This window comes from Acomys minous, assembly GCF_964271855.1.
Source record: "Acomys minous genome assembly, chromosome: 10".
Taxonomy (NCBI): domain Eukaryota; kingdom Metazoa; phylum Chordata; class Mammalia; order Rodentia; family Muridae; genus Acomys; species Acomys minous.
Genome location: NC_140491.1, coordinates 66,767,093 through 66,791,217, shown reverse-complemented (window position 1 = coordinate 66,791,217; position 24,125 = coordinate 66,767,093). Strand labels below are relative to the sequence as shown.

Sequence of the window (24,125 nt, the reverse complement as noted above, 5' to 3'; positions counted from 1 at the left end):
CAGGATGTTAGGGTGTCTCACAGTTGTTCTTGCCGGCACTGGTACCTGCCCGGGCTCCCTGGTCCATTGTTTCTGAGTTCCCCTCTGACCTTTCTCACTCCTTGTCAATTCACCCTCATTTCCTCGGGCACCATATTGGCTTCCATTGCGATGACAAAATGCCACAGCCTGGAACGTTGACACCTCAAGAGCTTTTCCATCCTACCTTGGTGACAGGACACCTAGGTGCCAAGTTCTCTGAGGCCTGAGGGCAGCCTTGGCAGTCTTTGTGTTACTGCGGATCCCTCCTCCCAGCCTGCTTCTCTCTGAACCCTGCCTGGTCTTTCCCTCTGCCCTGTCATTATAAAGATTCTGAGCAGGCCTGGAGAGATGGCTCAGCACTGGCTGCTCTTCCAGAAGTCTGGGTTCAATTCCCAGAACCCACATGGCAGCTTACAAGTGTCTGTAACTCCAGTTCCAGGGGGTCCAAGACTCTCACACAGACATATATGCAGGCGAAACGCCAGTGCACATAAAATTAAAAAAGAAATAAATACATTAGGACCCGTGTATGGTGCCACACACCTTTGATCGCAGCACTCAAAAAAGCAGGGGCAGGTGGATCTCTGAGTTTGAGGCCAGCCTGGTCTACAAAGAGAGTTCCAGGACAGCCAGGTACATTACCCAGAGAAACTCTGTCTCGAAACCACCCCTCTCCCCCCAAAAAAAGATTCTGAGCATGGGACTTGGGGTTCAGACTCACCCTATCCAAGATGGCATCATCCTATTCAGTTAAGATAGCCATGTGTTCGCGGAAGTCACGTGAGGTGACAATGGTAGAACTTAACCCATGCTGTCACCTACAATCTGCTGGGTGCGACAGGTGTTGCAGGTCAAAAGCTTTGAGGTGCTGACACCCTAAAAGAAAGAGTGCTGGGACAAACCAAAGCCACATATGGGAGCTGAACCCATGCAGTCAGGAGGTGACCTCCAAGGAGCCACTGAAGGGAAATGGGGGAGGGGAGCCATTCCCAGCAAGGGACAGCAAGTGCAGAGGCGTTGTCTAAGATGGGTGCAAGAGGTCCTAAGGACTCAGCAACTGGGTGACAGTGGCTGAGATGTCTTGAGTGGGTGCAAGAGAGAAGCTCTGTAGGCAGAACTGGGTGGCAGTGGTTCCTGAAGGTAAGGGGAGGCATTGGTTTTGGTGGCAGCCTGGGGGGGAGGGGAGGTGGGGCTGTGGGCTTTGAGCAGCATGGCCTGGCTTCTGATCTTAGTGACAAAGGCAGAGGGGCACTGGGAGAGCGTGTGAGAGCAAGCCCCACAGCTGCTGTGTCCGGGTCTGATGGTGGACGGTGGTCACGGAGGGGGCAGGGAAGCAGCCGCCTCAGGATGGCTTCTGTGGAGTTAGCAGGTGAGAGGCAAGAGGAGGGCTTCCCAGGAGACTCGTAGGCTTCTGACTTGAGGTGCTGTGGGTATGAAGATTCCACCTAGTCAAAGAGAGACAGTTGGAGGATGCATGGGCGCGCTGTATGAACATGGTCCTGTGTTAAAGAAAGCAGTCAGGAGAGTGGGAGAGAGAAATGTGGCATGGGGGAAGCCTTGAGATCTTGGAGGAGAAGGCAAAATACAGAGGTATAGAGACACTTAAGGGTCGTCTCAGAGGAAGTGACCCAAAGGTGGGTTCATCATCCGAGAACCCACAGGTTAGCTCACGTCGGCACACACTGTACTCGGCTCAAGGGAAGGGGTCCTTGGCAGCTGCAGGGAGTCGGTATTTTGTCATCTGCGAATGGGGGGCTTCATCTGGCTTCCTGATGGATGCTAACAGGGTTTATCAGTGAGTCTGCAGAGGTGATGTATATCGGCGCACTTAATAGAAAAGGGCTTGCACAGAAGCCCAAATTTGATTTAGCCAATGAACTCAATTGCCAGCCATCAGCTCTGAGAGGAGCCGCGTCTGTCCATGTTACTTTGGCATCGTCCAGCCTCTCTGTTCACTGTGGCCTCTCAGCCTGCAGCTAAACATCACTTCCTCCTTCCTGGGGGCTCGGGTCTTGTTGGCAGTGTCCTTTAGACCCTGTCAGTGTCAAGTTCTCCATCTGGGACTTCTGTCCAGCTGGTTGCCTGGACATCCAGTTCCTTCCAGCTCCCTGTGGTCACGGTCACAGATGTGTCGTGCCCTCCAGCCCTTTGGCTCCTTCAGTTTCTCTCTTGACCTTTCTCTTGCTTTACGTGCAGATGACCTGTCCCCAATATCACAGGGCCCACCAAAGATTGGGGCTCCCCACCCACCCAGACCACAGGTCATGAGTGTCATTGTCCTGGGTTCAAGCTGGATACCACCCCACCTTGCGCCCCACCCCCACCCCACCCTTCACCCAGCCAAACCCCTGCTCCCTGTAGACCCCATGAGTCCCTCAAGAAGTGTCCTGGTGACCTTTTTCTTCTTATCCTGTGGAGCCACCACCTTGCCAGACGACACAGAATTGGAGTCTGCCTTGTCATAACCAAAGACCCAGTGCGATTTTTCCCCCAAGTAGAAGAGCAATGTTTTGCCTGGTGAGAAAAAGGAAGGCACCACTGGCTGCCTCAAAACACTAGCTTTGCTTCCAACTTTATTATCCAAAGGGTCAGAACCCATAACTCTGCCCTTCGCTCGCCTCCTGTGTGACAACGGGTGGGCAGTAGGGAGAGAAGAGGCTTTGGGGACCAATTATACAGAACAGAAGCTGCTTCACAAGGGGACAAGGTGGGCTCTCCCCTGCTTTCCACATGGGTACCCCATTTTGGAGATGTAGCTGTGCATAATTCCCTTGGGGCTTAGCCCTTCATCGGGAGTCAGCCCTGGGGCCCTCTCCTGCCCATTTCCAGCACCCCATGTTCTATGTTCACCCAAACTCCCTGCCGCCTCCTCTTTGCCCCAAGGAGCGGCTGACATCACTCACTGGCTTGGGAGCTGACCTACATTTCGCAGCCCTCCAGTCTGGGAGTCGCTCCAACACCCGTTTCTCTCGCCCAGAGGAGGGAAGGACCAGCTCACGATTTTTGTGGCACACTGGTGCCAGGCTGGGGCCCAGATGGTGCCCCCTACTGGTAGCTCCTGGGCATTGCCTGATCCTTGCTGCTGAGCAGGGCATGCTTGGACCTGGCACCAGCCAGAATCCCTGCTGTCCTCCATGTGGCTGTCAGGCATCTAGCAGGGCCTGCCACGTGTCCTCAGAGCTAGGCTTGTCTGGCTTGTGCCTTCCCCAGGAGGTGAGCCTGGCCCTGACTTGGAACCGTCATGTTCTCCAGGGGCTGACTTAGGACTTACTCACTTTAGGAAAAGAAAAAAGGGTGGGGGACAAGATAGATTAGACCACTGAGACCCTATGCCTATGGGATGCATGAGGCTAGAATTCAGCGGATGAGTGGGTACACCCACGGGAAGCTAAAAGGAGGCACAGGCCAGGGCAGAGGGCATGTCTTGTCACATGGTAAACAAGGGTAGCTGGTGAAATATAAGGCGCCTTCTTAGATTCAAGTCTTAGATTAACAGGAAGTAGTGCTTAGTTTCATGGGACACATTTATATGAACATGTATTATTTATGTGAGATTCAAATACACCCTTGTATCCTGTGCTGCTGTTGTTAACATGGAGTTTCCCTGCCAGCACCACCGCCCCCCCTAGCACCCCCCCCCCATGTTTCCCAGGCTGGCTTCAGACCTTTGACCACCCTCCTGCCTCTTGTAGCAAGGAAAACAGGCACGCCTCCCAGCTCAGGCAGCAACCAATGTCTTCCTTCGCTATCCCTGACACCTACAGAGGCTCAGGACTCCACCCCATAGGGGACCCTACAGACCTCAAGCCAGTCACACCTGCTCTGGTGTTTGCTGGCCACTGAGACATTGGGGGGCTGTTCGTTGGGGCAACCAGGAACGACTGGGAAGTCCAGCGTTCTCACCCCCCACTGGCCTCTGTGCTTGTTGGCTGTCAGCCACAGCGAGTGTTACTTTTCTGAGCCCAGCCCTCTATTCCCATAGCAAGAGCCTGCTGCCAGGTCCCAGGCCACCGGCCACCCAGACACTGGCCATCGTGTTTGCGTAGGACTGGCGCCGAGAGTTTGAGTTTTTCCTCTCTCCTCTTCCCTCCTTCCTTCCTTCTTCCTCTTTCCTTCCTTCCTTCCTCCTCTCCTCCTTCTTCCCTCCCTCCCTGCATCCCTCCCCTGTCTTCTTCCTTCCTTCCTCCCCGCTCCCCACAGAAGCCAGGTGCTTACTAGGTAGCCAGGCAGTGTGCTAGGCACTTAGGAAACTTTAAATGACTGAAAAAAAATCCAAGGTCTGATCCAAGCGCTTCTTTTGTAACTGAGACCCAGAGAATAACCCTTCAAGGTCACCCAGAGAATTAACCACAAGGTCTGGGCCAGAAGGTGGCTGCTGAGCCAGCACCGAGAGCACACCCACCCCCAGCCCTCGGTCCCCACCACCGAGAGCACACCCACCCCCAGCCCTCGGTCCCCACCACTGAGAGCACACCCACCCCCAGCCCTCGGTCCCCACCATCCCAGCAGTGAGAAGGGGACTGGTGGCTCCACCTGCCCCTGGCAGGTCCTGCGGCCTGGCCCACCCTGTGCTTTTTCTACATGATTAAATAATGTATTCTGATGGCTGAGTTGAGAAGAACTTAGCAGTAAAGAAAGGCAGCCCAGGCCATGGTTTCCTAGTGAACTGGTGGTTCTCAAAGTCAAAATCAGTTAAGAGACCCTTGGGAGAAATGACTCCTGGATGACGGACAGGCCTCGGAAACAAGAGTGCAGCCAGCGGCCGGGGCCACCCACGGTGTCTGTCTATGTGCTCTGCCTGGCGGTCCAACACAGAGGACCCAGGCCGCACGACTCCTCCACAGCCCTCTGCTGCCCCCCCTGGCACCCCCCCCCAGAGACCTGAGTAATGGCCTTGACCTGTAGAGCTTCTGCCTTCTCACCCAGGAAAGGGGGGAGAGGGAAGGAGTGGGGTCTTGTGGGTGTTTTCAGGATTTGGTTAATACTGCAGGTGCTGGGGGGGGAGGGTAGCGGCACTCTGAATCACTCACATGCTTGCTTATTTATTTTCCTTACTTCATCTCCCAAGGGTCTTCTAGATTAGGAAAGAAAAGTCACAGGACAAAGGCTTGAGCTGGAAGAAGAGTGTGTCTGTGTCTCGGGTGGGGTGGAGCAGCTGCGCATTGGAGCTCATGTCTGTCTGAGAGCCAGCCAATTAGACCTCGGACGCCAGAAATGGAATCAGTATTCATCGAACGTGTATTTTTTAACTGCTCCCTCCCCCTCCTCTTCTTTTGAGACGGGGTCTTGTGTAGACCAGGCTGGCCTCCAACTCTGCAGGTAGCTGAGGATGACCCTGAACTTCTGATCCTCCTGCCTCCACCTCCTCAGGACTGGGATAACTCTCACGCACCACCTTCTGCAGGGCCTAACAGATTAGGGTAAAGGTCAGCATTCTTTCCTATGGCTACCACAAGTAAGGGGCCAGCAAGAACCGGGGATCAGGGCCACCACCTCCCAGGCTCTGGGAAAGGACGAGAAAGGAACTAGCCCCCATGAGTGGGCACCTACTGTGTGCAGAGAGCTTTGTGTCACGCCAGCCTTTCATACGTGTGCATGCAGTGCCTGTCCATCAGTCCTTCACTCACTGTGGCCAGCATCACTGGTTTCCATGACAACCCAGACACAAGGGATTTGTGCGCCCATTCTACAGATGAGCAAATGGAAACCCAGCTTGGCTGATAACACATGTACCTGTGCTGGGCAGAAGCCCCGCCCACCACTGCACCTCTCAATGTCTGCCTTGGCTCTAGGGCCACTGGGTGGTCAGCCATGGAGAGCAGCTGTGGGTCTGGCTGACTATTGCACTCCAGACTGGTACCACCTTTGGCTCACAGTGCTTCTGTGGCCTTCCCAGGCCTGTTTCCCCATCTGCATATTTGGGTGGGTAGTGCAAAGAGCTCGCAGGTTGGTTCTCACTCAAAGTGGGACCTTCAGGGCCAGCTGCCTTTGCTCAGAACCTTCGAAGGCCAGAGAAAACAAGTGTCTGATGGAAAAGACGTTGCCACTCAGCCTGTTCTGGGGTTTCCGCCACTCACGTGACTCACTCACCTCGGCTCTGCTGGACCGAGCTCACATGCTATGCACGCACCCGTTTAAAGCGGGATTCAGTGCCCTTTAAGATTCACAGGGGGCTAGTGAGATGGCACTTACCATCAATCCTAACAACTTGAGTTCAACCTCTGAGTTGCACATGATGAAAGGAGAAAACTGACTTTTGAAAGCTCTTCTCTGACCTCCACACATGCTCCACGGCACTTGCATACACAAAACAAATGTGATTTTTAAAATTTTCCGACTTCATCTACATAGGGAGTTTGAGGCTAGCCTGGGTTACATGAGACCATCAAAAAGAACTTCTCTCAGCTAGGCGGTGGTGGCACACACCTTTAATCCCAGCCTGCTGGAGGCAGAGGCAGGTGGATCTCTGAGTTCGAGGCCAGCCTGGTATACAAAACATGTTCAAGGACAGCCAAGGCTATGTAGAGAAACCCTGTATCAAAAAGCAAAACAAAACAAAACAAAAACAAAAAACAACACAACAGCAAAAAAAAAAAAATCCAACCCAACCCCCTCTCTGTCTGTCTGTCTGTCTGTCTATCTGTCTGTCTCTATTGAGATAGCCTCTCTGTACAGGCCTGACTGGACTGAAACTCACTATATAAACCAGGCTAGCCTAGAACTCACGGATATCCACTTGCTTCTGCCTCCAGAGTGCTGGGATTAAAGTGCGCCAGTACACCTCCTAGCAGGAAATCCTGCTGCCCACAATCCTCACTCTCCACAGTAGCCCAACTGCCCCCCAGGGCAGGTCCGTGTGCCCAGGCAGGTCTCTATGGGCAGTTAGTGGCAACCGACTTATACATTGTATCTGCCTGATTTTGCTCAGCATCATGTTTTCAAGGTTCACCCAGGTGCAGTATAAACCAGCATTCCCTTCTTTTTGTGACAGAATAACACTCTTTTCTCTGAACACGCTACATTTCATGTATCTGTAAGTAGGTATGGGTGGTCTCCGGCTTTGGAAGCAGGAATTCAAAACAAGATTCATTTCTCTTGGGTGTGTATCTGAGAGTATGTAGGGTTGCATTTAACATTTAACACGCATTTTGATCCTTGAATTATCTCAAGCACCCCACCACAGCAAGCAACTCTGAACGTGGTGTTTGCGGCCAATGTGGTGGAGGCATAGCAGGCTGATGGGAAACATGGCTGATGGATGTCCCCCCCCCCAGTCCCCCCCGCCCCCCCCCCCCCCGCAAGAAGTGACACTGTTGTTCAATTTGCCTCAAAGTGTTAGCTCTGTAAAGGAGGCAAGAGCCTTGAGGCAGGGGCCAGGCAGAAGGAGCAGCATGTACGAAGGCCCACAGGGTATCAAGGTCAGAACTCAGGCTAGACAGAGGTAGAGAGAGCGGGAAGGAGAAGGTAAGCCCGTGAAGTTCCCCACCCCACCCCACCCCCGCCATCACCGCCACCCCATAGAGGCAAAGCCATCCAGAAGTACTTGCGAAGTCAGGGGGAGTAAGAGCATCTGCCATTAGCTGGGATGGTATAGACCAGTGGTCCTTGGGCAGCCTCCTTATGCCAGGGCTCTCCTGGTCCTCGTGGCACTGCCAACACCAGGATGCCTTCTGTGTTCTGGCAGAAGACAGGGCAGGGCTGGGGCTGGCAGGGTGAGGCCTGAACAGAGCTAAGGTGGTGGGGGGTGGGGAGGTGGGGGGGTGGGGAGGTGGGGGGTGGGGAGGTGGGGGGTGGGGAGGTGGGGGGTGTGCTTCTCAGTTCTGTAGCAGCCACTCCCCTCCTGCGCCACCCAGGCTGCTGGGCTCTAGGAGCCGGCCTTCTGTTAACATGGGTTCGGTCTGTTTCTCAGGTCCAGCTGATCTTTTATGCATTTTTAATAAGCCAAGGTCAATGTTATCACCCAAAGTTGATGGCAATCTTTTCTCTGCGTAGCTGATGTCTAAAAATATCCCCCTCTCAGGCCAGAGGTGTGGAATAAACTCCTGGTTTTCCACAACTGGGTGTTTCCTCTCCAGCCAGCTCAGCAGGGTGTTAAATAAGAATTCAGAAGAAGGGGGAAAATTGAAATTTTGGAGGTCAGGGACACTTTGCAAAACAAATTTCTGTCAAAGTCAAAAAGATGTCTTTCCTGAAGAACTTCCCAGAGGCTTTGGTACACTAATGTGCGTCGTGAACTGGGTTGTTGTGGGTGTCAGGGCACCGTTCCAGGCTTGACCAAAGAAGCTCAGGCACGGGACCTTCCTTTACATGGATTTCTGTCACCCTAGGTTCCTGGGGCCCAGTGTTCCCAAGAGGAACACCAGCCTGTGATCCCAACACTCTGGATGTGGAGGGAGGTGGAAACGAGGATCAAAAGTTCCGGTCAGATTTAGCTACACAAGGAATTGGAGGCCGAGGATACACAAGACTGTGTCAGAGGGGAGAAAACTGACATAGAAGAAAGTAGAAATTATTTGTGACCCTGCCCCTCCCTCCACCATCCATTTGTCTTTCTTTTGAGGTTAAGGGTACAGGGGTGTGTGTGTGTGTGTGTGTGTGTGTGTGTGTGTGTGTGTGTGTGTAGTTTGTGGGAAGGGAGGTCAGGTAGGGCTTCACAATGTAGCTCAGGCTGACCCGGAACTCACTTCAGAGCCAAGGATGACTTCAAACTTGTGGTAATCCTCCTGCCTCAGGGCTGATTACAAGCATGAGCTCCCCGTTGGGCTTTACTGTGTCCACTTTGATGTCTTCCTTTGTCATGATCCAAGCTCTATCCTGTGTGAGCCTTCTGACCCCTGGAGTTGGATTCTGGCTCTGTGCCCTCATCTATAAGAGGAAGGTGACAGTGGAGTGTGGAATGCGAACATTTGGGAACTGTAGCCTTCTGCCCTCGCATTCAGAATGTTCCCTGCAGCTGGAAATGGTCCTTGACACATCTATTCATGACTGTGTAATATTTCATCACTTGGATATACAGCACTGGTTTTTTGTTTGTTTGTTTGTTTGTTTGTTTGTTTGTTTTCTGAGACAGGGTTTCTCAGTGTAGCCCTGGCTGTCCTAGACTCACTTTGTAGACCAGGCTGGCCTCGAACTCACAGATATCTGTCTGCCTCTGCCTCCAGAGTGCTGGGGTTAGAGGTGTGTGCCACCATACCCAGCTGGATGAAGGGCATGTTAACTTACAGTGGAATTGTACTCCAATGGAGCCTCATCTGCTGCACACCACAGCCTTAAGCACATTCATGTCTTTCTCGGTGATTAGCCCGGGACGAGGTAGAAGTGCCACACACTAAGCAAGTTCCGTATAAGAGTGTAAACAGAATGGCTCCCAGGGTACGCTCCTGCTCCATCATAAAGTCAAAAGGTTGAGGGAGGAAACGCTGTCAACTGGGGGCCTCCTGTGACTTAATTCCTTTACATATCAGGATAACATGAATACAGGAGGCCATAGAAAGCAGGCCGCCTGGTGGGTATCTGCTGGGGTCTGCCCCAGAAGCTGTCAGCCTGCTGAGGTCTGTTGCTAGTCGGGGTCACAGGCACAGGAAGAGACAAGAAGACATGAGGAAGGATGACAAGGGGTATTCGATATGCATGGTGCAGATGTGAGGAGGCAAGGGGTGCTGGGCCTTCTGGGAGCATATAAGCAATGGCCTATGGGACACAGAGCATCACCCAGGCCAGGCTGGCGAGGGGGGCATGAGGAAGGGGGAAAGGAATTGGCAGACATCTCCCCCAAGCCCATGCAGGGCATAGGGCCCAGGGCCTGGCATGCCACTCCGCAGGTCCCAGAAGTATGGGATGATGCTGTTCACTGGGCATGATGGGGACCCAAGATGGCTGACGACTTCCTGCCTGGGTTTTGGTCCCCCAGAAAACCCATGTGCCCAGAGCAGCCACAGTGCTGTAAAACACCAACTAGCTCCTTGTGCCTCAGTAGGGTGCCCTCAACCACCACCATTCGAGTCTCCTCTCCGTCACAGGAACCTCCTCGTGCTCTTGCTCTTTCTAGAAGGTTCCCCGCTTCTAGACTGTCCTTCAGATTTCAGTTCAGAGACATTTTCTCCTGGAGCCTTTTATCTGCTCCACCCCTGGGGTTGGGAACCCCAGGTCCTTTGGGTAGCACTTCGCACAGCAGTTGGCAAGCATAACTGAAGAGCTACACCCCCCCCCCCCGCCCCCTGCCACTGGCCCTAATACTGCTGCTTATGGGGCAGGTTCACAGACGGGTGGGAAGGCAGCCCCACCCCCCAGTCACCTCCCCCTACAGTGCATGGTATGCTTGCCATCTCATCCTTCTGGGGTGTGGCGGTTCCCACTGTGAACACACTTGCTCATTGAAGTCCAGATTTTGCCAGATTCCCTAGCAGCCTAACATGCATGTATCACAACCTCACAGGGGACGGTCTCTCTGCCCTAAAACGGCCCCATGTGCTATTTGTTTGTCCCCCCATTCTGTCCCTTTTCTCCTGCCACTGCCCCCTCGTTGTTGGCCTTTTATCAGCAGCATCTCCTAGTTAGAGCCGGTGCCCATCAGAGCAGAGACCCCACTCTTTGTTGCCAACCGTTTAACTTATCCAATGCATTTAACACCCCAGCTCAAAGCCTGCTACATTACTGGAGTCCTATAAATATTTTCCTTGCATATTTTAATAAAAATAAGAGTCCACTCATCATACCGGCTACAATTCGCTTTTTCCAAATATTGACACTGTATCTTGGGAGTCTGCCCATCTCAGAATAAGGCACACACACCTGCTCGCCTTCCCACTCCCCACTAATTTTGTGGGTTTGGTTTGGTTCTCTAGGCAAAGACTCTCTCTATATATAGTCTTGGCTGACCTGGAACTTGAGATCTCCTGCCTCAGCCTCCTGAACACCAGGGATTGTAGGTGCGCACCATCACGTCTAGCTCTCTCTTTAACTTTGGCCGGTGAAGAACATCACATTTTCCTCTGCTCCCCAGCCCCCCCCCCACACACACACAAGAGAGCCTCCTGCTCCAGCCTCCATCTGGGGTTCTCTTTTCCTTAGTGTTTCTGCTATGTGGCCCTTCTCTCACTCAAAAGCCACTCTCAGCTGTTCCATAACTGCCCTTGTAAATATTTCTGGATTTCTCTAAAAGACAGAGACCTTGAGACAGCATCGTGACAGCTGATATGCGCTTAGTGTAAACACCTTTGGTATTGATTGCCATGTGTCCTCCAGGCACAGCTGGCGTTCGTCTGAGTGTGTTCCCACCAAGGCCCAGCCAGGTACACACTCGGTCCCGGGTTGACACGCCTTTGAGGTTCGCTGGGGTCCCCCGCCCTTCACAGCCATCACCACCATCCACCATCCGTCTTCTGAGCAGCCGGTCCCTGCCAGCACCTTCTGGGCTGCATCCCACTTGGTGGCATTTAGTGTGTTGCTCTGTTTTCTGCATTTCTAGTCCAGCTTTGGTGTGATTCAAATTCCATTCCAGTGGTAAGTGGTCTTCCGGAAAGTTCCCGCTCTGGTTGTGTCACCTGCGACGTTCTGGGCTGTCGTGGCTCAGTGCCAGGAGCCCTCCGTTCTTAGGGTCTTCAATTCTTTTTTTTTTTAGGGTCTTCAATTCTATCATGAAATACTTCTATAAAAAGCAATGTCCCTTCATCAACTTCAGGTTACCCCGAGCGAGGTAGAGCTTATGAAAGACAGGCAAAATTCATGCTTATCACTTTCCTTTTATTTACCAGTTTGCACAATGATAAGGTGCCTATGAATATTTGAATAAATGCTGAATAATACATGTGTGGGTGAATTGACAGGGCTGAGGGGCTGGGGTTCTCTCTGTCACCCTCAAGCACCTGGGTCTGCAGTCTTCAGCCAGAGCTCTGTATGCACAGGTGTGCTGGAACATGGTTCGCTGCCTGTCACCCGCTACCCACCTCGGTGAAGAGCTAAGGTGGGCATAGGGGTGTGGCTTGCCGGGTCAAGTGTTTACCTAGTGTTCACAAAGCCTTGGGTTAAATCTCCAGTGCACACACATGTGTGCGCGCACGCACAGGCACACACACAAACTTTAAAATGGATATGATAACCAATATCTGTACTCTTAGCACTTGGGGGGCTGGATGTGGGAAAATCAGAAGTTCAAGGTCACCCTTAGCTATGAAGCTAATTCAAGGCCAGCCAGGGCTATGTGAAATGCTCTCCCAAAAGATTTAAAAAAAAAAGAATAAAAAGGAGTTATGGCAATCAGATTGCTGAAACATCTGGAATAAGGAGTCTCTCCCCATCCAAAAGCAGAAGTCTAGGAATCCGGCCACGGAGAGCAGCCAGACCCTCACAGGATCCAGAGCACCCTGGCTGGGAGGGGTCTCCGAACCATGGGAATGGAAGTCTGGACTCTCCCTGAAGGACAGTCTGAGTGTGCATTGGACCACTGGCCTCCAGAGTCCCTTCTAGGGCAGCTCAGCACAGACCTGGCCACTCCTGCTCCGGAGTTCTTGCCTTCAGCAGAGGCCAGGCGGCCCGCCCTGGAGCTAGCTCACTGACCTCCTCCGTCTTCTGGTCTCCTCAGGTGTAAATGCAACCTGCATGCCAACCTGTGCACAGTGCGCGAGGGCAGCCTGCAGTGCGAGTGTGAGCACAACACCACGGGTCCCGACTGTGGCAAGTGCAAGAAGAACTTCCGCACACGGGCCTGGCGAGCTGGCTCCTACCTGCCGCTGCCCCATGGCTCTCCCAACGCCTGTACGTATGTAGCCTGTCCAGCAGCAGACCTCATCCTGTGCTCACAACTGTAGCTCACACGTGCAGATGCTCGCGTATGTGCGTGCATGCACACACAAACGCACAGAGGAGGGAGGGGGCAGCTGGTGTGGGGACACACACGTCTTCTATGACGCACTTGCAGCCCTGGTCACAGGCAGGCCAACCTTCCTCCCATCTCCTCTGTACTCTGTGGAGGTACAGGGGTACAGCTGAACGCACCCTCACAAGGATGCTTATGGGATATATGTCACATGTCACATGGTGCTTCTGGCACACCGCTTCCCCAGCCCAGCCGCCGGCAGTCAAGTGTTAACACCCACATGGTGCAGAAGTGTCTTTTGAGACTCTTGTCTGAGCCCCTGCTCTCAGCCCAGTCTAGTCCCCCACTTTCCTCAGCCATCAAGGGAAGCATGTGAGAATTTTACCCACACAGGTCTGCATCATGAGCAGCCTTTGAGGAACTTCCAGAAGAGGTCTCATGAAATCACAGCTCCCACAAGTCTCTGGGCCGCAAGCAGAGGGCAGCCAAGGCTAGCTTCTTAAACCCCTGACACGTGAAATGCATCAAATGACCTGTTCCAAGCTGAGGCTGCCCCAGGATCAGATGCCACACATGATGCTTCCTTGAGCCCTTACAATACCACAGGACAGCCGTGATTAACCTACCCTCCAGATGAGCACCCGGAGGCTCACCCAGTCCAGTGGCCTTCCGGTTCCACAGCCACTCTCAGGCAGCTCAGGATCCAAAAACAGAGCCAGGGTCCACACAGTTCCCAAATCGCTTGTCCCATCTGGCACCCTCCCTCGCCCCTAAAAGATTCATGTGGCTTTAGACTGATCAAAGCTAAAAGCTGCGGCAAGGCAGACGGTGACAGGCATGGTGTGCGTGGGCTACAGCCGGCGATGTGACAAGCCTTTGAAGGGGTGACTTGCTAAGCACCTCGAGGCACTCGAGGGTCTTCAAAGGCACAGAGGGGGCTTGGCGGGCTGCTGGCCTGCGCCTGGTCTATCTCCCTCCTCCTGGGTGCCTCTCCCCCATCTCTTTGTATCCTGGACCCTCCTTTAGTCCTTTTGCTATCTCTCACTAAGTGAGCTTGTCTCCCCTCCATCTGTCCTATGGCCATACCCCACGCCCATCACCTGTCTGGTTTCTCGCTCAGCCTCCCCACCTGTCACTCTCACCATCATGGACCAAGACTCCTACCTGCCGAACACCTAGGACCACTGGCCTCATGCCTTGCCTAACCAGCAGACAGACACACCCCACAGGAGCTTTTGTGTGTCTTACCTCCTCCCGCCTCACCCCCATTTCTTTCCACCTACCTCCTCTCCGGGACCTCCTCTTCGCAATCACAGGGGCACCCCCCCCTCCTAGGTGCCTACCTACTTCAAAGCTTTGGGAATGAAGCCCTAAGTTGTCAGTCTCCCCAAAGTACAAGGCCCCTGTGCAACCATCCTGCCCCCCTCCCTCCAAGACTCCTTATTCCCAAAGCCAGAATCCTCTGTGTCCAGTCTCTAGGGACTGGATCTTCCCACCGGACCCCTGTGACTTCCTCACCCTCTGGGGCCCCCTTGCCTCTACGCTCCACTCCCAGCATCTATGAGCGCTTGCTCTCGGCTCCCATATTCCTATCTCCTGCGTGTGGTACCTGCCAAGGTGTGCAGATAAAGCCTGGCGTAGGTCTCAGGAGGACGATGTGCCCCGCCCAGCTCACTGTCCCCACCACAAGTCCTTTCTCAGAACCACCTGGGGGCAAAGCCAGGACTTACACCTTCCTTTTGTGGCCGTTCTGCTCAGAGATGGTGGCATCACTGGTCAAACCACAGCCCCAGGCTTCCTCTCCTGCAGAGGCACAGATCACCTAGAGAGGAGACTTGGATGCAACCTCTCACGTTGCCATGCATCCCAGAAGGCCACACTTCAACTCCCTGCTAATAACCCTGTCTGTGAGAACATCATCCTTCCCTAGGGGACCTGAAAGTTGGGGTTAATCAGCAAGGAACGCTTGTCACAGTGTCCCATCTGCAAAATGCACTAAAATCAGCCTTCAGGCAGTCAAGTGGTAAGAGGGCCCATTGACGCTTCCCCTGTGACAGGGAGTCTCAGGCCCTCTAAGTCTCCTCCCCTTTCTTGTACACTGCCCTGTGCCAGGTGGAGGTCGCCAAGCCTTGTGTCTAACACTGTTAACCTTCTTGTGCCCCTACAGGTGCAGCTGCGGGCTCCGCCTTTGGCAGTAAGTACCCGCATTCTGTACAAGGCTCTGTGGCTAAGCCTGGAGAGTTGGCCATAAAGGGGCTGCTGTGTCTCTGGGCCTGGCCTCTGTGCTCCCTACTGCACCTCATCACACCCATCCTGTCTCTCCACCTCTCACCTTGGGTCTCCTAGGAGCTTTCTCCTGCTGCTTTGAAAGAAGGACAGGGCCTTGGTGCAGTTTTTGGTCCCCAGACCCCTGGGTGGAAATGACTCCTCTGTTCTCCCACACTCCATTCTGTCCTTTGTACACAGGCAGGAACAGGGGGCGGGAGTGGGTGCTTCTCCACTAGCGGCAGGGTCTGTCCCCTGAGTGTGACCGTTTGGTACCTCCTCCAGGCAGCCTCTGCAGCCAGCCTCTGCTCTTGCCATAAGGCTGGAAGAGGCCAGCTCTGATCCCAACGCTCTGGGTGGCTAGTGTGTCAGGCTGGGGAGGAGCACCTCAAGAATGCAAGTGACTTAGAAATCCCAAGGATGGTGAGGGCGGCTGATGTAGGCACCTGCCGACTCCCATCCACTTGGTCCTCCCAAGCCTTCAGTGGGGCCAGGGTGGCTGTGCCAAGCAGGGCACTGTCACATCTCATTGAAGCATTGCAAACTCACCCCTGCCCCCAAAGGACCTTCTCTACTAGTCCGAGAGTCAGCAGAAAAGGGCTGCTTGTCGGTGACAAACTGACCCCAAGCCTCAAGGATGCTTCCAAGGACTTCACCACCATCCGTCAGGTTTCTGTGGGGACACGTCCTGCCTGACTGTTCTGCCTCAGCCAGGCTGACCCCTGTCTGGGAAAGTGGACTCTGCAGGCATCGCTGGCATCTGCCCCCAGCATCAGAGCAAGGAAAGGCATCTCTGGGATGCCCCTACCCCACCCTCTCTTGCTTTCTCCATGTCTTGCCAGGTACCAGCAGGTCCAGCAAAGGCCCTGTCCCCAAAGCCCCTATGGCCGTTGAGGCCACAAGGAGGGGCCCTATCACTTCTGTCCCCTCCACGTCTACCATCCAAGTCCCTACAGCCCCCAGCACCCCGCTGCCCACAGGTAGGTATGAGATTATACCTAGGGGTGCCTGTTCCCTCTCTTCTTGCCTCCCTCACCCAGGGAAGAGCAGACGCTTGCTTGCTTCTTAGAGTAGAAGCTACTAGCATCCTAGCTCCATAAACACACTGGCTGAGGCGGTCCCCAGGCCATCTCAGGACACCACCCAGCAGGAGCCTTAGCCATGGCAACCACCACAGCTCCCAGAACTGTCTCCTATTTGTCCCTCCAGGATTATAAAGAAGGGCCCAGAGGCCAGTGTAGCCAAGGGGACACAGGGCCTGGTAGGAGGGTGCCCAGGGCAGCAAGTCCACTCAGATATTCAGGCAGAGATGATGCCTTGTCACCCAGGCATGCTTTGTAGGCCATCCGTGGAGCTGGCTCAGGCTCTGTCCCTACTGGCCACTTACTGGCTCCTCTGTCCAGGTGCTGGCCAGTGGGGAAACAGCTGGATAAGTGGAAGAGATCAGGGCAGGAGGCACCTTGGAAAGAACCAGATTTTTCAGGAGAGACCTGACTGGGGCTTCCTGTTCCTTGGATAGCTCTGACCTTTCTTCTCTTTCACTCCTTGCCCCATGGCAGGCAACATCTGAGGACGGGGAAGCAGTCCACCCCACATTCTGTCCTGTCTCTAGCTGCGACACCGAGTGGCCTCTCCAGGTCAACTGACAGCCTTGAGGAAGTCACCTTCCTAGGCCCTCAGCTCGGGGGTTCTCTCTGAACCTCTCTGTGGGGGATGGTGCAGGGGGCTGGCCAAGGAGATGAAGGCTTTCAGGTGGCAAAATCCTGGCTTTGAGGCTTAGCAGACTCGGCCTCCTCTGGAGACCTTTGCACTTTGCCAAGCCCATGATGGGCAGAGGGGGCGGGGAATATAAGCAGGAAGGATTAGGGGTGCGCTTTCTGCCACTGACCAGTCATCCATGTGGGAGGGAGACAGGCAACCACTGTCAGGTACTGAGGAACCTCAGACCCACTTGGAAACTGCTTTTGTGTGGCTGGTGTGGGGCAGACAGTGAAGTTGGGCATTAAATATGAGAAGACGGAGGAGGCCTGGTGTGGGCTCTCCAGAAGGGTGGGATCTGAGTTGTGAAATCCTCCTGGGGTAAAGGGCTGGCCGACTCCAGGACTTTTGCTTGTGAGCCAGAGGCATGCCCATACTCCAGGCAGCAATAGCGAACTTCGAATGACTGTCAGTTCTGCTCTGCAATTCTGAGCCGTGGGCTAGACGGCCAAGCATTAAGGGGAGGAGGTGGCTTCAAGGGAACAGCCAGCGGCCTGCACCTTCTCATCTGGGACATCCTTAGCTCCTGTGTGGCCTGTGCCCAGAGTCCTTGGGACACTTGGCACACCTTTGGTCTGGATGCCAGTTGTATATGTAGATGCCTGGCTGGCTGCACAGTGATATCTTCCTAGTCTCACTGGGGGAGGGGACAGAGGCTTAGGCAGAAGCTGCTGCATCTGTGGTGTAAATCAAATTGCTTTAAAAAAAAAAAAAGCAAAAAGAGAAACAGCTTCCCAAGGACCCAGGAAAGATGCAGTCTAAGCTGGAGCACAGGGCTGGCTGACACCATTCACTGTCCCTGTCCCCTACTGCCACTGCCCTGAAGTCTCAGGTACTTGGAGATGGTCCCGCTGCTAAGATCTAGCTGCCATGGGTCCTTGGTTCCAAAGGACCCCTGTCTAGTCTTGGCACACAAGACGGGACACCCGGGCATCTCGCACCAGAACCCAGGCAGAAGCATTCTCCTCCCGGCCCCTCCTCCAGCTCCTCAGACCTCTTTGGCCACAGCCCAGTGGGGCCTTGAAACCTCAGCCCCAGATGTTTCTCTCTCCTGCTATTGTCAAGCAGCGTTTGTGTTGGAAGCCAGGCTGGAGAGCCTGGTCCTCCCAGGCCTCCTCAACGGGGTAGAGGGAGCCAAGCTCAGAAGCAAGATGCCTTCGGGTGGTTTTATCAGGCCTCTAATTAAGCCCTTGCCAATTTGGGTCCTGCAGCCTTGTCTCTTCACTGAATACCACATTAATGTCAATTTGATGTCCAAAGGCTTCAGGCTCCCAGCTGGGAATCTCCCGCCGTTTTTTTCTAATGGGTAGAATTTTTTTTTTCTTTCTCCATCAACAACCATGGGTAATCCCTTTCCAAAAGGGAAGACATCCACTCCCCCTAACCCACCCACCTCCCCACCCCCTCAACCATCTCCCGGTTCTGTCCTTCGAATTCAGCAAAGTGACTGCTACCCTCGCGCCCTTGCTTTGTGTTCCAGCTCTGGGAACTGAATGTTGGGGGTAGGGGAGTTGGTGACTCATGATGAGGTCCCCCCTCCCCGCCAGTCCTCAAGCCAAGGCTCAGGGGTGGAAGGGCAGTGATCAGAAAGGCGAGTAAGACATGGGAGGATACTCTGGGGGAACCTTCTAGAACTTTTCTCAATGTGTCTAGCATCCTAGCCAGGACACTGTCCCCCAGCGCCGCATTAGCCTGAGGCTTCACACACAAGCCCTGTTCTGACCGGCTATTAAGTTGGAAGAGGAACGGCACACAGAAAGCAGTGTCCCAGTGAAGGGCCGGCTACCCAAAGTCCACAGAGCCTGAGGCACGGGGGCCTCCTCTACCAGGGTTCAAGTGTGTGCGTCTCCTCTGCAGGCTATGGTAGTATAGATGCTCCCTCTGTAGTGGACTTGGACCCAGATCCTTTGGCCAGTGTAGACAGAGCCTGTAGTGCTGTTTCTTACAGGGGCCTCCGGAGGGTATAGGGCATCATGCCTGGCGTGACTTGATTTCTTCTCTTCTTCCCAAGGTCAGCCCAAGCCACCTACTGTTGCCCCCCTTGGGGACAGCTTCCTCGGGCCCCAGGTGTCCACCAGTGCAGCAGGTATGGGGGCAGGGCCTATGGCAGGCCTGAGACCCCAGAAGCTCCATCTTAGACCCCTCCCTCTGTTGTGGGGGTAGCAGGCTTAGATGATGGGGGTGTTGGGTAGGAGGGGGTTCCCAGGAACTGAAAGGAGTCGGGTGAAAACAGTGAGGTAACGGACCTGGTAGCTATCCTTTCCCCTACTCCCAACTCTGCCATGGTTGGAAGCCAACAGATGGCATCTCTAAACTGCCTCCAAGGGCTTCGGAGTGCGTAGGAGGGAGTCCCTCAGGTCCTCTCCTCTCCCACGTCACAGTGTGGGTTGCAGGATACCTGGGCAGCTGATGGGGCCCAGAATAGGGGTGACTATGAAGGTGGCAGAAGAAGCCTGAGGCAAAGACTTGGCAGCTTAACCAGTTAGGTGAGGCTGTGAGCCACGTAGAACATTATTTTCCCACTGTGTGTGTGTGTGTGTGTGTGTGTGTGTGTGTGTGTCGTCCCTAGCCATAGGTGGGTGTACATGGAAGGTTGTCCTCCGCTGACCCCAGCAGACCTGTTCTCAGTCCTATTGTTCTTGCCCCACCCTATCAAGCTCCTTAAGCGCCCCTCTAGCCCCAGGGATGACTGAGGAGTGAGCCGGGCTTTGAGCGCCCCCTGCTGGCAACTGATGGCACAACTAGGGGACTCAGAGGTCCCACCATCAACAACACATCCTCTCTAGTGATGAATACATGAGTCATCTCCTGTCCTGGCCCCACTGGACAACCACTAGAGGGGGAAGCACAGAGCCATATCATGCTCGCCTCCAAGAATGGGGCTGGGTCCCGGTGGGATTCCAGGCAGGGAAAGGTGGTGCTGCCTGTGTCCTTGGCTTGATGACTCGGGTGAGTTGCATCCAAGGACAGCAAAGAACCCATCCAAACTGGAGCAGAAAGATGTCCTCAGAAACAGAGAAGATGCCTTTTTTGTTTGTTTGTTTGTTTTGTTTTTGTTTTTTGAGACAGGGTTTCTCTGTGTAGCCTTGGCTGTCCTGGATTCACTTTGTAGACCAGGATGGCCTCGAACTCACAGCTATCCACCAGCCTCTGCCTCCCAAGTGCTGGGATTAAAGGCGTGTGCTGCCACCTCTGGCTTGAAGATGCCATCTTTAAAATATTTAAGTATATTTATTTTATGTATATGAACATTTTGCTCGCATGTATGTTTGGGTGCTACATGTGTGCCTGGTGCCCATGGAGGACAGAAGAGGGTGCTAGAGCCTCTAAAACACTGGAACTGGAGGCAACACATGAGTGGGAGGAATTGAACCCATGTCCTCTCCAAGAGCAACAAGTGCTCCTAACCACGGAGCAATCTCTACAGCCCAAAGGGGCAGCCTTTCATGCCAGGTTTAGAGTCGGGGATTTGATGCCCGGGGGAAGTTGGGGTACGGAGGCAAAGGGCAGAAGGGCAGTGTCACTTGCTTTCAACCAGTGTCTGCTTTCTCGATGTCAGCAAACGTAGCTGCAGGTGAGGGTGTTAGGGGGATGGGGGAGGTGTCTGAGGATTGTTCCAGAGGACTCATAGATGCCCTCAGGGGGCCAGAGGCAGTGGGAACACAGTCATCGCTACAAGGTGCTCCCACTGGAACTCCGAGAAGAGCCACACTTCACACCTGAGGGCCATGTAGTCTCTCCCTGCCTCCAACGTGAGCAGGTGACAGGGTTGCCTGGCGCCAGCCCTGAAGCACTCGGAAGCCTTGGTCTAGCTTCTCCCTGGGTACAGGAGGTGACCTGCCCTGGTGGCTGGACCGTGGCAGGCGTAAGCACTCGTTTCTCGTCTCTCTAAGCTGTGGCTATCTCTGTTGCTGCCCCTTCCCAAGCCAAGGGCTCCACACTTTTCCAGCTCAAGCCCAGATCTCCTCAGGTGATCCCCATTGAAGAATTTCAAGGTAAGAACTCCAAGGCCACGCCTCCCACCTCCTCCCCAGTCCTCCTGGAGAAAGCCAGCGCAGGACAGAGCTAGCTGGTATCAACTCAGAGAACACCCTCCTAGAATAGCTGGGTCAAGGTTGGGATGAGTCTCTCCAGCCCCACCGGAGTGGAGAGCAGGCATGAGTCACAAGCCAACTCAGGCACAGTGGGCAGGCACATGGCAGGAGAAGCAACTGCCACAAATAGCCTGTCCTGGCTCCCCTGGGAGGTGTGGCCCAGGGGCTTGGCTCGATTGGAGTGGAATCTGGGACACCCAGGTCACTGGCAATGCCCTTTGGGGCATCTGGCGGCGCTTCACGGTGTCTCTGAAGGGCCAGGGTGAAGGGACAGGTCAGGCGGACCCATGGGTGGGCCCACCAGCTCTCCGAGATGTATCTCAAAGGCGTTCCTCCAGAGTCCCCTGTGCTTTTGACCGTATGGAGTCCACATTAGCGCCACACTGTGCTCGTCGCAAGAGAGAGAGCTGAAGTCCCCAAGGGCCAGCTGTTCAGATGGTGGCCATCTTTCATGTTCAATGGCATGGGAGCATTGAGTTCCTCAGAAGGGACACATAGTGATGGCCCATCCGGCAGAAGGGACAGTGACCCTCCACATTGACTACTCCAGGCCTTAGGAGCCTTGGCCCAGGCAGTCATGGGAGTCCATAGAGCTATTTGGAAGGCCAGCCTCAGAACCATGTGTGGCAGACCAGGTATGTGGCTTGGTTGGTAGAGTGTTTGCCCAGCACACAGGAAGACACTCTGGGCTGGAGCCCCAGAACAGCATTAACTGGGTCTGGACTTCCATGACTGTAATCCCAGGAGGTGGAGGCTGGAAGGTCAGAAGTTCAAGGTCATCCATAGCTACAACATATACTGAGTCTAAGGGCAGCCTGAGGTAACTGGGACCCTGCTTTGAGACAACAAAACCAAAAAGCACTAGTGGGTGGCCCGTCCTTGGTTTGAACTGAGCAGTGAGATTCAAACCCTGGGCCGGGACCAGAGGAAGCCAGAAGCTAGCTGCCCAGAGTCTTGCTAAAACTAGCAATTCAGTGCCAATCAGACTTGTGGGGAGTCAAGGCCCGTAAGGGGGTGTCCTGTGGGGACCTGCAAAGGCAGGGACAGTAGCCAGTCCGTCTTCCAAAGCAGCAAAGGAGGAAGGTTCTGTCCCGTTCTGTCATGTCCACGTCTGTGTATGACTCCATTCATCCATAGGCCCTTGACAGATGATAGCACTCATGGCACCCTGGCCCTGCCCTCTGTTAACGCAGCCTGCAGCATGGCCCCACCCTCGCTGCATGAATCAGTGTGGGCTGTCCTCCAGACAGCACTCTGCCCTGAGACCCAGCCAGGTGTTAGCATGCTGTGGCCTCCTGGGGACTCAAAGCTGTCAGAGCCCACTTTACCCACATGCTACAGAAGTGTCCCTGACCTGGAGCCTCTTCCAGATCCTCCTTCTGATGAGTCCTCTGCCCCGCCCCCAACCCCTGTATATTCTCGGATATGTCCTTCTCTGTATGCCTGTTCCCCCACCTCCGACCCCCACCTCCCCAAATACTCACTGACCACTGGCGTTTCTCCCACTTGGCTGGTCCAGACTGCGAGTGCTATGGCCACTCCAACCGCTGCAGCTACATTGACTTCCTGAATGTGGTGACCTGTGTCAGCTGCAAACACAACACCCGAGGCCAGCACTGCCAGCACTGCCGCCTGGGCTACTACCGGAACGGCTCTGCTGAGCTGGATGACGAGAACGTCTGCATTGGTAAGCACCGAGTCCAGGGCGGGCATCAAAACCCCTGGGTAAGCATCAGCTGGGGAGGGGCAGACACCCCTGGTCCACTCCTAGTGACCCCCAACTCTGTAGGCACTAGAAGCGTAAGTCAGAGCCGCAGCCTTGCTGTGTGAATTTAGCCCATCCCTTGCCCTCTCTGGGCTCATAGAAAGCGGGGTGATCGACCAGCTGAACAATTTCTGTCTCTTCTCTGTTGTTGAAACTGTCCTTCAAAACTTCAGAGCCAGCCTTACTTATAAAGCTGTGCTGGCCGTCATAGGGGCCTAATCTTTCTTCAGTGTTCTGCCCCACCGCTGGTTTTTCTCTTTTCTTTCTTTCCTTCTTTATTTTTCTTTTCTTTTTAGGTTTTTCGAGACAGGGTTTCTCTGTGTAGCCCTGGCTGTCCTTGGACTTGCTTTGTAGACCAGGCTGGCCTTGAACTCACAGTGATCCACCTGCCTCTGCCTCCCAAGTGCTGGGATTAAAAGTGTGTACCACCATGCCCAGCCAACCATTGGCTTTTCTGTAGAGAAGTCCCATGGCACTTTTTGGGCCTGGACATGGGTCAGACCCTAAAAGCCAAATGCATAGCCCCCAACTGACACCCAGTAGCATAGCAAGATGGTCAGGACTGCCCGTCTCCTGACCTGTTTCCTGCAGGGGCCAGGTCTCAGGCCTCTGAGCTGCCAGATCTTAGGCAGCAGGCAGCAGGACCACTGCCCATCCCCCACCACCACCACCACCACCACCACCTGGCCAGCTCAGTTGCAAAGCTAGAGCTGTCATTCTGGATCATGGCTGAGGCCTTCAGATAATTCCATCAACTCTAAAGTGATCAAACAGAATTGTGTTGCCAGTGTCACACAGGGGCAGCTGCAGGGACAGGGGAGGGCCAATGGATCTGATTAGCGGTGCCCCTTCCTCTTGTCTGTCTGTGCCTCCAATTCAGGCCAAGCACCAGGCTTCAAGGACTGGGAACCAGACACACACACACACACACACACACACACACCCTGCACACAGAACCCCTTTCTGCTTCCTCTCTCCCAAACCAGCTAGGTCAGGCAAGGAGGAGGGCCAAACCTCTAACTGCTCTTCCTCCTCCTGCCTCCAACCTTGGGGGGAGGGGAGGGTAACACACACACACACACACACACACACACACACACACACACACACACTACAGCCTCCTGGACAGACACCTGTCACCTGTCACACCCTTGGCTTAGTATCAGAACGCCCCCTTTAGCTGTCCAGATAGGAGAATGAGACCGGCTCAGGCCTCACAGTGGGACTAGGAAGAGTATTGGATGCCAGGAAAGAAAGGACTATATTGAGCCTTCTCTCTCCCTGTGCATGCTCTAACAGTCCCCTCTACAGCTCAGACATGAGCTCTCTTGTGGGGGAGCATCCACAGAGTGCAGAGACCCATCTGAGAGGGATATAAGGAAGGGGTATAAAGGCTGGGCCTGGGACA

The 24,125-nt window shown here is 54.2% G+C and overlaps 1 protein-coding gene across 6 annotated transcripts in view; it reads left to right on the top strand.

Moving 5' to 3' along the window:
- The window catches only part of NTNG2 (netrin G2), a 61,167-nt gene that overhangs the window by 35,154 nt on the left and 1,888 nt on the right, over positions 1 to 24,125 (top strand). For 3 of the 6 annotated variants that reach the window (XM_084799603.1, XM_084799601.1, XM_084799602.1), the window contains exons 5-10: positions 12,602 to 12,774; positions 15,003 to 15,029; positions 15,943 to 16,080; positions 18,870 to 18,944; positions 20,752 to 20,853; positions 22,472 to 22,639. In XM_084799603.1, the coding sequence (XP_084655729.1) occupies positions 12,602 to 12,774; positions 15,003 to 15,029; positions 15,943 to 16,080; positions 18,870 to 18,944; positions 20,752 to 20,853; positions 22,472 to 22,639 (683 nt within the window). The remainder of the gene's footprint in view (positions 1 to 12,601; positions 12,775 to 15,002; positions 15,030 to 15,942; positions 16,081 to 18,869; positions 18,945 to 20,751; positions 20,854 to 22,471; positions 22,640 to 24,125) is intronic. The other 3 variants (XM_084799604.1, XM_084799605.1, XM_084799606.1) reach the window with 3 other exon arrangements.